Source organism: Antechinus flavipes, chromosome 1, assembly GCF_016432865.1.
Source record: "Antechinus flavipes isolate AdamAnt ecotype Samford, QLD, Australia chromosome 1, AdamAnt_v2, whole genome shotgun sequence".
Taxonomy (NCBI): Eukaryota; Metazoa; Chordata; class Mammalia; order Dasyuromorphia; family Dasyuridae; genus Antechinus; species Antechinus flavipes.
This window is the reverse complement of record NC_067398.1, coordinates 109,464,901-109,477,103: the sequence shown is the minus strand read 5'-3', so window position 1 is coordinate 109,477,103 and position 12,203 is coordinate 109,464,901. Positions and strand designations below refer to the sequence as shown.

The following is a 12,203-nucleotide window of genomic DNA, read 5'->3' as shown; positions in this document are numbered from 1 at the left end:
GTTTATCTCTCAGACTTGTGGAGGAGAAAGAAATTTGTGACCAAAGATGAACTAGAGACCATTACTGATCACAGAATAGAAAATTTCGATTACATCAAATTAAAAAGCCTTTGTACAAATAAAACTAATGCAAACAAGATTAGAAGGGAAGCAACAAACTGGGAAAACATTTTCACAGTTAAAGGTTCTGATAAAGGCCTCATTTCCAAAATATATAGAGAACTGACTCAAATTTATAAGAAATCAAGCCATTCTCCAATTGATAAATGGTCAAAGGATATGAACAGACAATTTTCAGAGGATGAGATTGAAACTATTACCACTCATATGAAAGAGTGTTCCAAATCATTATTGATCAGAGAAATGCAAATTAAGACAACTCTGAGATACCACTACACACCTGTCAGATTGGCTAAGATGACAGGAAAAAATAATGATGAATGTTGGAGGGGATGCGGGAAAACTGGGACACTAATGCATTGTTGGTGGAGTTGTGAACGAATCCAACCATTCTGGAGAGCAATCTGGAATTATGCCCAAAAAATTATCAAAATGTGCATATCCTTTGATCCAGCAGTGTTTCTATTGGGCTTATATCCCAAAGAAATACTAAAGAAGGGAAAGGGACCTGTATGTGCCAAAATGTTTGTAGCAGCCCTGTTTGTAGTGGCTAGAAACTGGAAAATGAATGGATGCCCATCAATTGGAGAATGGCTGGGTAAATTGTGGTATATGAATGTTATGGAATATTATTGTTCTGTAAGAAATGACCAGCAGGATGAATACAGAGAGGCTTGGAGAGACCTACATGAACTGATGCTAAGTGAAATGAGCAGAACCAGGAGATCATTATACACTTCGACAACGATATTGTATGAGGACATATTTTGATGGAAGTGGATTTCTTTGACAAAGAGACCTGAGTTTCAATTGATAAATGACGGACAAAAGCAGCTACACCCAAAGAAAGAACACTGGGAAACGAATGTGAACTATCTGCATTTTTGTTTTTCTTCCCGGATTATTTATACCTTCTGAATCCAATTCTCCCTACGCAACAAGAGAACTGTTCGGTTCTGCAAACATATATTGTATCTAGGATATACTGCAACATATCCAACATATAAAGGACTGCTTGCCATCTAGGGGAGGGGGTGGAGGGAGGGAGGGGAAAAAAATCGGAACAGAAATGAGTGTCAATATAATGTAATTATTAAATAAAAAATTTAAAAAAAAAAAAAAGAAGGGAAAAAAAAAAAAAGAATTAATCTGGGTGTAGAAAACAGGAAGCAAATACATATATACAAGGGCATAATTGTCAAGACAAACTCGTTATTTGCCCTTCGTTCTGGAAGAGAATCATGAAGGGATGTCGTGACATGTGAGTGAATTGAATTTAAGTGAAGGAGGGCTGGGCAAGGTCACCTGCCTCAGTTTCCCTTCCAGAGCCATCTGGATCCAGTGACCAGACGTAGCTGGGACCAGCTCTTTTTAAACTAAGATCGCCAACAGGTCTCAATTTGACCCATTCAGTGATTAAAGTCAGGTAAGAAATGAGGCAAAGAATGGTCTCTTTTACCTAGTTAAAAAAAATCAGTTTAGGAGGGAAGACCTTCAGGGATTCTGGCCAAAACAGAAACAATTGTTATTTGCACTCACTCTCAGTCCAAATAACAACCATGTTGTTGGTCAATCAATCAATCAATGAGAGCCAGAGTGACGTGGGTTTAAGGCATGGTGCTTAAGAAAGAAATCTAGTGGAGGAGTGAGGTTGGGAAGAAGTCCCTCTCAGTTTGCTCCTTTCATGCCAATTAAATAAATTCCTTAGGCTACAGTCTCGGGAATCCTATCCCGTGATCATCATGGGAATAAAACTCAGAAACCAAAAGATTAAGAAAAAGAGGACTAATCATCACATGTCTCACCAGCTACCGAGCAGAAGGCAGATCTGCAAAGAAGGTAAGGGCTCTACTTAGCCAGGATTTTCTTCCTTTAATTTTGATACTCATTTTGGGAAGTCCTACATGGGCTCTGCTGACCATTCACCTTTTTTCACACAGGCGTTGACCTTCAGTGACCTTCAGTTTCTCTCCTGAGTTTGTTTTTCAGAAAAACGTGGACAATGAAGTGGTGCATTAGGTCCCCATCCATTAGGTTCTCATTAGGTCCACAATTGTGAAAATGGTTTTTTCTCTCTCTTTTTTTTTCCCTAGGTTTTTTCTTCCTTCTCTCTCCTTAAAAAGGAGATTAGAGAATTATTTAGATACTTTCTTGGAACCTTAGATGTTTTGCCCAACTTGACCCCCTGTTGGGCCATCTCCTCAACACATCCTCCAATTACTTGAATCATATTAAATAATGTAATTAAAATATAAATATTAATTAATGATAAGAATGTTTAAAGTTCTTTGAAAATCTTTAAAATGTATCTTTACCAAGTATCAAGGCCAAGGTACTCTCTTCTCTGAGAAATTATTCTTTCCTAGTGATAGCTTTCCTTTCTTTAAGCCTTAATCACATATACATGCTAGTAATTACTATTATTACTGTGTTATTAGTGTTAATATTACTATTATTAAATTTTTAGTTGCTTATTAATACAAACTACTTACTTGTCAGTTGGCCTCAGGCAAAAACATATCCCTCTCTCTGGGGGTTTAGACCAGATGATTTCAAAGGTCCTGCATAGGCAATTTTAAGAGCTTTTCCCAGTGTGAACATATCCTTCACAGGAGCAGAACACAAGGCTTTTTGATTTCTCATCTTGTATGATGGTTATCTATGACCTTGCGTAAAATTCCCCATAGCACATAATTCTTTTTTAAGGTTAAAATGTTCTTAATTTCAATCTTATTAGGATCTAAGAGTAAATTATGGGTTTACAAGTACAAATTGTTTTGATCGGAATGGAATTGAGATTATACAATTTGGAACAATGATATAAGAGCCTTGTCACTACATTATTCATCTGAGGTATAAGAGTTTGGCTGGAGACTAAGATAAGTAAATTACCTTCATATATTCCATGGAAGTGATCATTTATACAATTAAACTTCTTTCTTTTCTAGTTCATTAGCTTCCTATTCAATGGCCATTAATAAATCTCCCTATGGAGATTGAAGAATAGAGAATCACTAGAACTAGTAGACTGTCAGAAGTTAAAGAGAAGTTAAATGCTGGAAGGGAACAAATTTCTGCCTGCTATTCTGCTTTGACTTTTGGTTTTAAAGAAGACAATTAAAGGGCATAAAAATCCTTAAAGTAGCCAAAGGATTCACTCATGGATTTGACTTGTCAGGTAGATAGAACAGTGGATAAGAGCATTGTACTTGTAGTCAGAAAAACTTGAATTTGAATTCTATCTAAGCTGTGTGACTCTGGGAAAAATTATTTGATGTTTCTCAGTCTCAGTTTTCTCATCTATAAAATGGTGAATTAAGAGTACCTAATTTCTAAGGTTGTTATGAGGATCAAATAAGATAATATTTGTAAAGTGCTTTGCAAATTTAAAAGTGTGATGTAACTGTTAGCTATTATTATTTTTAGCAATACAAATTCTCTCCTTCATTATTTTTTATTATTATTTTGGGAGGCAATGGGGTAAAGTGACTTGCTCAGTTTCACAGCCTTAAGTATCTGAGACTGAATTTGAATTCAAGTCCTTCTGATTGGAGGGCCAGTGCTCTATTCACTGCACCATTTAGCTGTCCCCATTATTAGCTTTTATTAAAAAATCCTCTCCTTTCCCCTACTTTCCTTCTACTCTTTTCTCCCCTCCTTTCCCTTTCTCTCCTCTCCTCTCCTCTCCTCTCCTCTCCTCTCCTCTCCTCTCCTCTCCTCTCCTTTTCTCTCCTCTCCTCTCCTCTCTTTTCCTCTTCTTTCCCTTTCTTCCCCTACCTCCTTCTTTCATTTATAAAATGTTCCCTCACAATGTTCTGGTGAGGCTGAGTACAAATTCTACTCTGCCGTCCCCAATTTTCTTTTATTTTCAAAAGTTGACACATTTTATTTTGCTATGGCAGAAGCTTCCTAATAACCACCCAAACAAATCCTGCTAAAAGTACATTTGTCAAGAACACAGGTAAGCAATATCATCACAGGTAATAGGATGTCATCCACATCTTATAGGTGAGAAAAGATAGATTCTGCAGGTTAAGAGATTTGCCAAAATTTGTGCAGCAACTAAATGTTGGGGCCATCAGTTGAATGAAGGTTTTCTGATACTAAGACCAAAGAGGTTGACTCTCGACTTAGCTCTGGTTTCAATAAATGATCTCAGTGTCATCTTTCCTTTTAGGTAACTTTTACTCTGCCTTCACAAAATGCCAAAAGAAAATGATCACTTTATACATGCTTACCTCAAGAAAAAGAAGTTTCCTCATCTTATGGCAGAAGAGTAAGTCTAAAACCCAACTCAAGTTTTTCAGCTTTTGGTTTGTGAATGGGAGTTTATCTATAGAATGTATGTACCTGCCCATAAAGGGGTTTTGTATTTATTCTCACAGAATGTATGACAGTACTTGTGTTTGTGCTGCCATAAATACCTCATATTCATTATGCATTTGATTTTGAATTAATTTTTTTGATCACTGCATTCAGAAACCTTTTACTATCGCCAAAATTTTCACAACCCCTATATTCAGTTACACGACCCCATATAAGTTTGTCCTTCACAGTTTAAAAAGCTTTGTAGCAGAGAATTAGAACAGAAAAGGTTCAGTGAGGTCTGAAGAATAAAGGAAATGATAGGAAAGATCATGCAAGACCTCCAGAGATGGGAGGGTCTGAGTTAGGTTTTAAAGATTGGTAGGAATTCTGTAAGGGAAGAAGGTGATTGAAGGTAATTGTGGGAAAAGAGGGAAAGCAAAAATATTCCAGGTGAAAAGACATGGGACATGTGTGGGAGGTGGTCCAGAGAATAATAGAGTTGGCTGGACCATAAAATACATAGTAGGATTTGAGATAAGGCAAAAAAGATCAGTGGTAGATTACTAGGGAAGGTCTTGAATGCTGACCAGAGAAGTTTGAATTTTACTAGGTAATAGTAATCTATGAAGATTTTTTGAACAGAAAAATGATATGATTTAATCCAATGTTTTATATAGGGTGTTCCAAAAATCTTAGAGCAATTTTAAGCTATGAAATTTAACACTAGGATTTATTAATTTTGGGGATTATCTAGATATTTAGTTCTTTCTGGTCAATTCAAGTTTCCAGGCCAGTCCAGCCTTCCTAAGAAGCTGCAAAGCAGAATCTGTAACACAGGCTAGTTTGGAGAGTCACTTGAAAAGTCCTTAAAATGGAATAAATCCAGAAACAGGCAGGCTGTGGAACCTGCTTATATACAACAACCAGATGGAATTCTCTTAATCTGGTGGTTAGTAACAGGTGGGTGAGCTTTCTAAATGAAAATCCTGAAGATGAGATTTCCTCATTCATGACATGCCTTTCTGTAAACCTATGATGGGAGATATTGATCCTTTGAAAAGGTGGCTACAATAATTCTTGAGAGGATTAAGTTACAAATGCAAATCTTCGTTATAAAGGCCCAGGTCAGGAGTTGCCAATCTTTTCCTAATGAGAATTTCTTCCTAATGAGATTTCTTCAAAGCCTGATGATCACTGAAGTGGCAGATGGACCACTGAACAGACAAGCAGTTAACAAGGAGAGGCTGACTTCCTTTTAAGCTGGGAATCCCAGAAAACCGGGTTTTCAAGTGTAAAATCTTATACAGTCTCATATTTTTGCACTCCTGGCCTATGAAAATGTAATTTTTTGGACCTGTAATTGAAGGAATTCATCTAATCTTAGATTAATCACATAGCTTCAAATGAGATTTCACTCCATGGAAAAGTTCTTTTATCCCATTCTATATGGGGCTATTTTTTTTTTTTTTTTTGGTCTGCCTTAGCAGTGGTTTGGCTCCAAAAAGTGGATTTTGACTGAGTAGGACATAGCAGAGCCTTTCCTATGTGTTCCTCACTTTTGTGGAAAGAATATAAAGGGACCATGTGTAACCTTAGGAATTACACTGGATCTGAAATGTTCTGATCTAGGTCCAATTGACAGCTATTTAACATGGCAAGCAATTTAATCTTTCTTAGTACAATATCATTTGCAAAGTGAAAGAGTGTTGCTGGGTAATTTTAAAAGACTTTTCAAGCTCTTCACTCTATGAAAAAGGACAGGCTGTTGATAACAACCTACTGAAAGAACAATTAGGAAAGGCCTTGAATCTGCTGGTAGGTCACAGTGGTTAGTGGTCTAAAAGATGGAACTGGTGCCATTTTGATCGAGAATAAGGGAATTTTTAAAAGGGAATTTTGTGAAGGTGTCAGTACTAAGGTTAGAGCACTCTAATAAGAGAAATATTCATATTTTAGTGTATAATCCTTGTGTCAGAAATTTTCTTGCAATCTGAGGGGCTTGGGTCACTCTGGGAACCTCTGCTTTCACTCAGTGTCTGGGAATGTTACTTAGTCAAGACAAGGCAACAATTTTCCCCTAAAAGTCCTCAGAGTCACAAGGCACCAGACATAGAACAGTTGTTATTTGCAGACCACAGGGGTCCCTTTCATCTTCCCCCAGGGGGGACCGGTGCCCTCTGTAGGACTCGCATTTCTACCCTGTCTGGTGATTCATCAAGGAGCAGGGTTAGGGATTCAGCAGCCCTGCTATGTGTCCCAGTTGCTCCCTATTAGTTGATTTTTTAATCTATAGACGCAGTTGTTTTTTCTCCCAGGAGATGGTGCTAGCTGTCCACATCTGGACCAGGAGAGCCCAACAGCCTTCATCCCAAAGATCCAGGTGACTCTGGCTCTTTGCTGCTAAAGTTCTCAAGAAGTTGATCCTTCCCAGGAATTAAATTTCAAAGGGAATACTGAATTAGGGAGGTGCTGACATTGCCATAACTCCTCATGCTCAGGGCCAGGATAACATCAAAGTACTTAATCTTTCTGTTCTTTAACGCGTTCCCAGGAGGGAGGAGAATCGCTTCTCCTTGTCAGAATTTGTCAATCTTGCACAAAAGATTGCACAATCTCTTCCTGATTCCTCAATCTACAAAAGATTTTCTCAGGTTTTGTGGGAACGTGCTCTCTTTGTACATTTGGGTGAATTTTCACCTATGTCTCTTAGGCAGGGTACTTCCCACCTGCTCAGTATCTCCCACTGAGTTTTGACATCCAGGGAGGTCCTTCTTTACACCTTCTTCCTACTTGTCTTTGTATGACCTATTTTCCTCAGTGGTAATTGAGCCTGGATACACAAATTACTGTGAAACAGCAATAAGTCTTAAGGAATCCCTAGAGGCAAAATAAGGGCCAGGGAGGCAGCTTGTATGACAGCATAATAGGGGTGTATATCCACCAATCTCCAGCCTCAAGGCCAGAGTTGTTTAAGTAATCATTATCAGTCTCTTGCTAATCCTTGCCATTTGTTTAGGATTTGCTTTTGTATTCCCCTGGAAGCCTCTACTTTGGAATGGATTCTACAAGAATGCTATAATCCTACCTCTTTCCCATCACCCCAAAATGACACAATAATGAGACACGTTAACATGGAACTGCCATCAGTCCTTATACAAAGGTCCATTCTTAGTTTATCTTAGGGATCTGGAAGAAAGATTTCCAATTCTGATTATCTCCAATTCTGCCTTCTGACCTAGAGATCTCTCAGAAGATTTCAGAGCCTTCCTAGAAAGGAGAAGGTATTGCTTCCCTTTGTCAGTAATTTATCCTCTCAGGGTCTATATATTTTCCTTCTTCTCTACCTTTGCCTAGAGATCAAGTCAAGTCAACAAGCAATTGTCTCTTTTACTAGGCACTGTATAAAGTACTAATCAGATTTTGTGGAAGCCCAAAGAAGCTCCTCTTTAGAAAAAAAAACTAGAGAACCCAATTATAGACCTCCATAATCCATTATGGAGAGACAGACTTCATCTCAATATCTGCTGAGTTCAACTCAACAACATATTAAGGAAAATATCTTTAACACCATTGGAATGGCCCATTTCAGAAAATGTCATTAAGTTCTTCATCCATGGAAATCTTTCAGCAGAAGTTAAATATTAGTTGGGAATATTGTGAACAGGATTTATATTTTGGATGTACCTTGGACTAAATAATGTTGGAGGCCCCTCTTATCCTTTGAATTTGTGGTTCCTAAGTATTTAAAACTATAGATGCCAAAGAAATGAGGATAAATAGAATTTTAACCTAATATTTTAAAAAGATTTATCAATATTTTGAATAATTCATAAAGCACATACCTACTAAGAGCGAGGCACTGTGCTAGGCCCTAGAGATCAAATGACAGAAATGAAAAACATTGAAGTCTATTCTATGGGGATGGGGGAGCAGAGAGAATAGGGAGGGATAAACAGAAAAATAAATTCAAGGTAATTTGAGAAGGGAGAGAACACTGACAACTTAAAGCTAATGAACTCTGAAGAAAGCTAAGGATTCTAAGATTCTTAGAGATGAGGAAAAAGTAGATTTCAGACATGAAGGACTACCTGTACAAAATCACAAAAGCAAAAGATGGAATGTCACATGTGAAGAACAAGCCAATTGGGAGGGACCAAAAAGGATGTGAAAATGAGTGTTGTAGAATAAGTGTGAAAAAATAAGGAGGAAAAGTGAAGGGGAATGAAGGAAACACACAAGAAAGGCACAATATTGTGCTAGAACCTGGAAGGTCCCACATGCAGCTCAGAGCTGGCGGGCCAAAGGACTACATGAAGAAAGAATACTCTCTGAGGTGTTGGTCCTCAGGAGAAGGCCCCAGTTATTTAGCTTTAGTTATAGCTTTGGTAGAATACTGAATTCATTTGGTGAAAATCATTGGGTAGCTTCTCAAGAGCCCATTTAGCAGTGCCTTGTATATTAGTATGAATAAATGATCTTTCTTCAGTCTTATGTTTTTCTGGGGGGATCCAGAGTTTGGTGCTTTGTTCTCTTGGAAGCCAGGTAAGGGAATAACTAACTACATTATTTACAGCAGGACTTAGAGAAAAGGCTACAAGGGCTGGTAAAGAACATCTGATCCAAACTAGTTATTTTAAAAATACTATAACCTTTGTTTTTAATCACCTTCATTGATGAATATAGTTTTCCCTCTTCCTCTATCAAACAATTATTCAGTAAGCACTCTGGGTGTGGGGAATGAGTCAGTTAGTCAACAAACATTTATTGATCACCTGCTAGGTGTCAGACACTGTGCTAGCAGTCACCAAAACCATTTGGTATTGGCTAAGAAATAGATTAGTGGATCAGTGGAAAAGGCTGGGCTCACAAGACAGAATAGTCAATTATAGCAATCTAGTGTTTGACAAACCCAAAGCCCCTAACTTCTGGGAAAAGAATTCATTATTTGATAAAAACTGCTGGGATAATTGGAAATTAGTATGGCAGAAATTAGGCAAGGACCCACACTTAACACCATATGCCAAGATAAGATCAAAATGGGTCTATGACCTAGGCATAAAGAACGAGATTATAAATAAATTAGAGGAACATAGAATAGTTTATCTCTCAGACTTGTGGAGGAGAAAGAAATTTGTGACCAAAGATGAACTAGAGACCATTACTGATCACAGAATAGAAAATTTCGATTACATCAAATTAAAAAGCCTTTGTACAAATAAAACTAATGCAAACAAGATTAGAAGGGAAGCAACAAACTGGGAAAACATTTTCACAGTTAAAGTTTCTGATAAAGGCCTCATTTCTAAAATATATAGAGAACTGACTCAAATTTATAAGAAATCAAGCCATTCTCCAATTGATAAATGGTCAAAGGATATGAACAGACAATTTTCAGAGGATGAAATTGAAACCATTACCACTCATATGAAAGAGTGTTCCAAATCATTATTGATCAGAGAAATGCAAATTAAGACAACCCTGAGATACCACTACACACCTGTCAGATTGGCTAAGATGACAGGAAAAAATAATGATGAATGTTGGAGGGGATGCGGGAAAACTGGGACACTGATGCATTGTTGGTGGAGTTGTGAACGAATCCAACCATTCTGGAGAGCAATCTGGAATTATGCCCAAAAAGTTATCAAATTGTGCATACTCTTTGACCCAGCAGTGTTTCTATTGGGCTTATACCCCAAAGAAATACTAAAGAAGGGAAAGGGACCTGTATGTGCCAAAATGTTTGTAGCAGCCCTGTTTGTAGTGGCCAGAAACTGGAAAGTGAATGGATGCCCATCAATTGGAGAATGGCTGGGTAAATTGTGGTATATGAATGTTATGGAATATTATTGTTCTGTAAGAAATGACCAGCAGGATGAATACAGAGAGGACTGGCGAGACTTACATGAACTGATGCTAAGTGAAATGAGCAGAACCAGGAGATCATTATACACTTCGACAATGATATTGTATGAGGACATATTTTGATGGAAGTGGATTTCTTTGACAAAGAGACCTGAGTTTCAATTGATAAATGACGGACAAAAGCAGCTACACCCAAAGAAAGAACACTGGGAAACGAATGTGAACTATCTGCATTTTTGTTTTTCTTCCCGGGTTATTTATACCTTCTGAATCCAATTCTCCCTGTGCAACAAGAGAACTGTTCGATTCTGCAAACATATATTGTATCTAGGATATACTGCAACATATCCAACATATAAAGGACTGCTTGCCATCTAGGGGAGGGGGTGGAGGGAGGGAGGGGAAAAAAAATCGGAACAGAAACAAGTGTCAATATAAAGTAATTATTAAATAAAAAATTAAAAAAAAGACACTGTGCTAAACGCTGGAGATGCAAAGAAAGGTAAAAAACATTGTGAACCTCAAGAAGCAATTAATGTAATGGGAGAGACAGCATGTGAGCAACTGTGTACAAATGAGCTGTACCCAGGAAACACTGGAAACCATTTACAAAGGAAGGCACTAGAATTAAGATGGGTTGAGAAAATTCCTGTGGAGGTGAGATTTTAGCTGAAACTTGATAGAAGCCAGAGATAAGGGGGAAGAATATTATAAGCCTGGGGGAAATGGCCAGTGAAAATAGCTAGAGTCAGGACTGGAGTATCTTGTTTGAGGAACATCATGGAGAGGTTGTCCCCTGATTAAATAATAAGTGGTCCGGTATAAGGTGTAAGATTAAAAGAGGGGGGCAGATTATGAAGGGCTTTGAATTCTGAAACAGAGGGTTTCACTCGGCAAATGCAGAGTGCCCAGAGATGAGAGATTGAGTGTCATGTGTAAGAAATAACAAGATGGCAGGTCTATCTAGATCAGGGCCACATATAAAAACCTAGAAAAGTGGATTAAGATCCAGAAAAGAGGAGCATGTATTTGACCTCAGAGACAATAGAAAGCTATTGGAATTTAAGGAAGAGAATGACATGGTTTGATTTGCCCTTTAGATAAATCAGTTTGACAGTTAATTTGGATTGGAGTGGGGAGAGCAATGTGTAAGGAAGGAGACTATTACAATAGACAAGTGCCTTTGTGAGTGACGAGAAGCCTGTGACATCTAGAAGCAACAGTTAAGGATGTGGAAATAAGCTCTCTCTCTCTCTCTCTCTCTCTCTCTCTCTCTTTACATATATATATATATATATATATAGTTGTGAATATATATATGTTTGAATATATATATATATATAGTTGTGAATCTATATGATTAAAAGGGGGAGGTATTAGTGGAAATAGTGACATTCAAAAGAGGAATGGACTTGGGGAAAAGAAAATGAATTCAGTTATGGACATGTTGATTTTGACATGCTATCCCCTTGTAACAATGAATATAAATTAAGAGGAGAAGAAAAAAAAAACAGTTGAGCAAATCTGACCAAGATACATCAATGGAGTCTACAAACAAAACAACCAAAAAAAAAGTGAAATAAAACAAAGATCCCAGTTCCTGCTCTTGAGGATCTCATAGGCTAACATACCACAGATACATATAAGGGAAAGAATTATGAACTTTGCTCTTGGCTTCAAATAACTATTTTATCCACTAAAAATAAATTCAGGGGAGCAGCGAGGTGGACCAAGTGGATAGAGTACCAGCCCTCAAATCAGGAGGACCTGAGTTCAAACTCAGCCTCATATTCTTACTAGCTATGTGACTCTGGGCAAGTCACTTAACCCTGTTTATTTCAAAAGAAAAATCAATTCAGCACCCCATCCCAGCTGAGAGACAGGATTCCATAGGAGGCTGAATCTGTTCT

General features: G+C 37.7%; 1 protein-coding gene across 1 annotated transcript in view; it reads left to right on the top strand.

The window, feature by feature from the left end:
* The window catches only part of MLANA (melan-A), a 32,719-nt gene that overhangs the window by 1,304 nt on the left and 19,212 nt on the right, over window positions 1–12,203 (top strand). Inside the window, exons 2-3 of the mRNA XM_051987647.1 lie at window positions 1,829–1,959; window positions 4,298–4,396. Of these exons, the coding sequence (XP_051843607.1) occupies window positions 4,323–4,396 (74 nt within the window). The 5' untranslated portion in view covers window positions 1,829–1,959; window positions 4,298–4,322. The remainder of the gene's footprint in view (window positions 1–1,828; window positions 1,960–4,297; window positions 4,397–12,203) is intronic.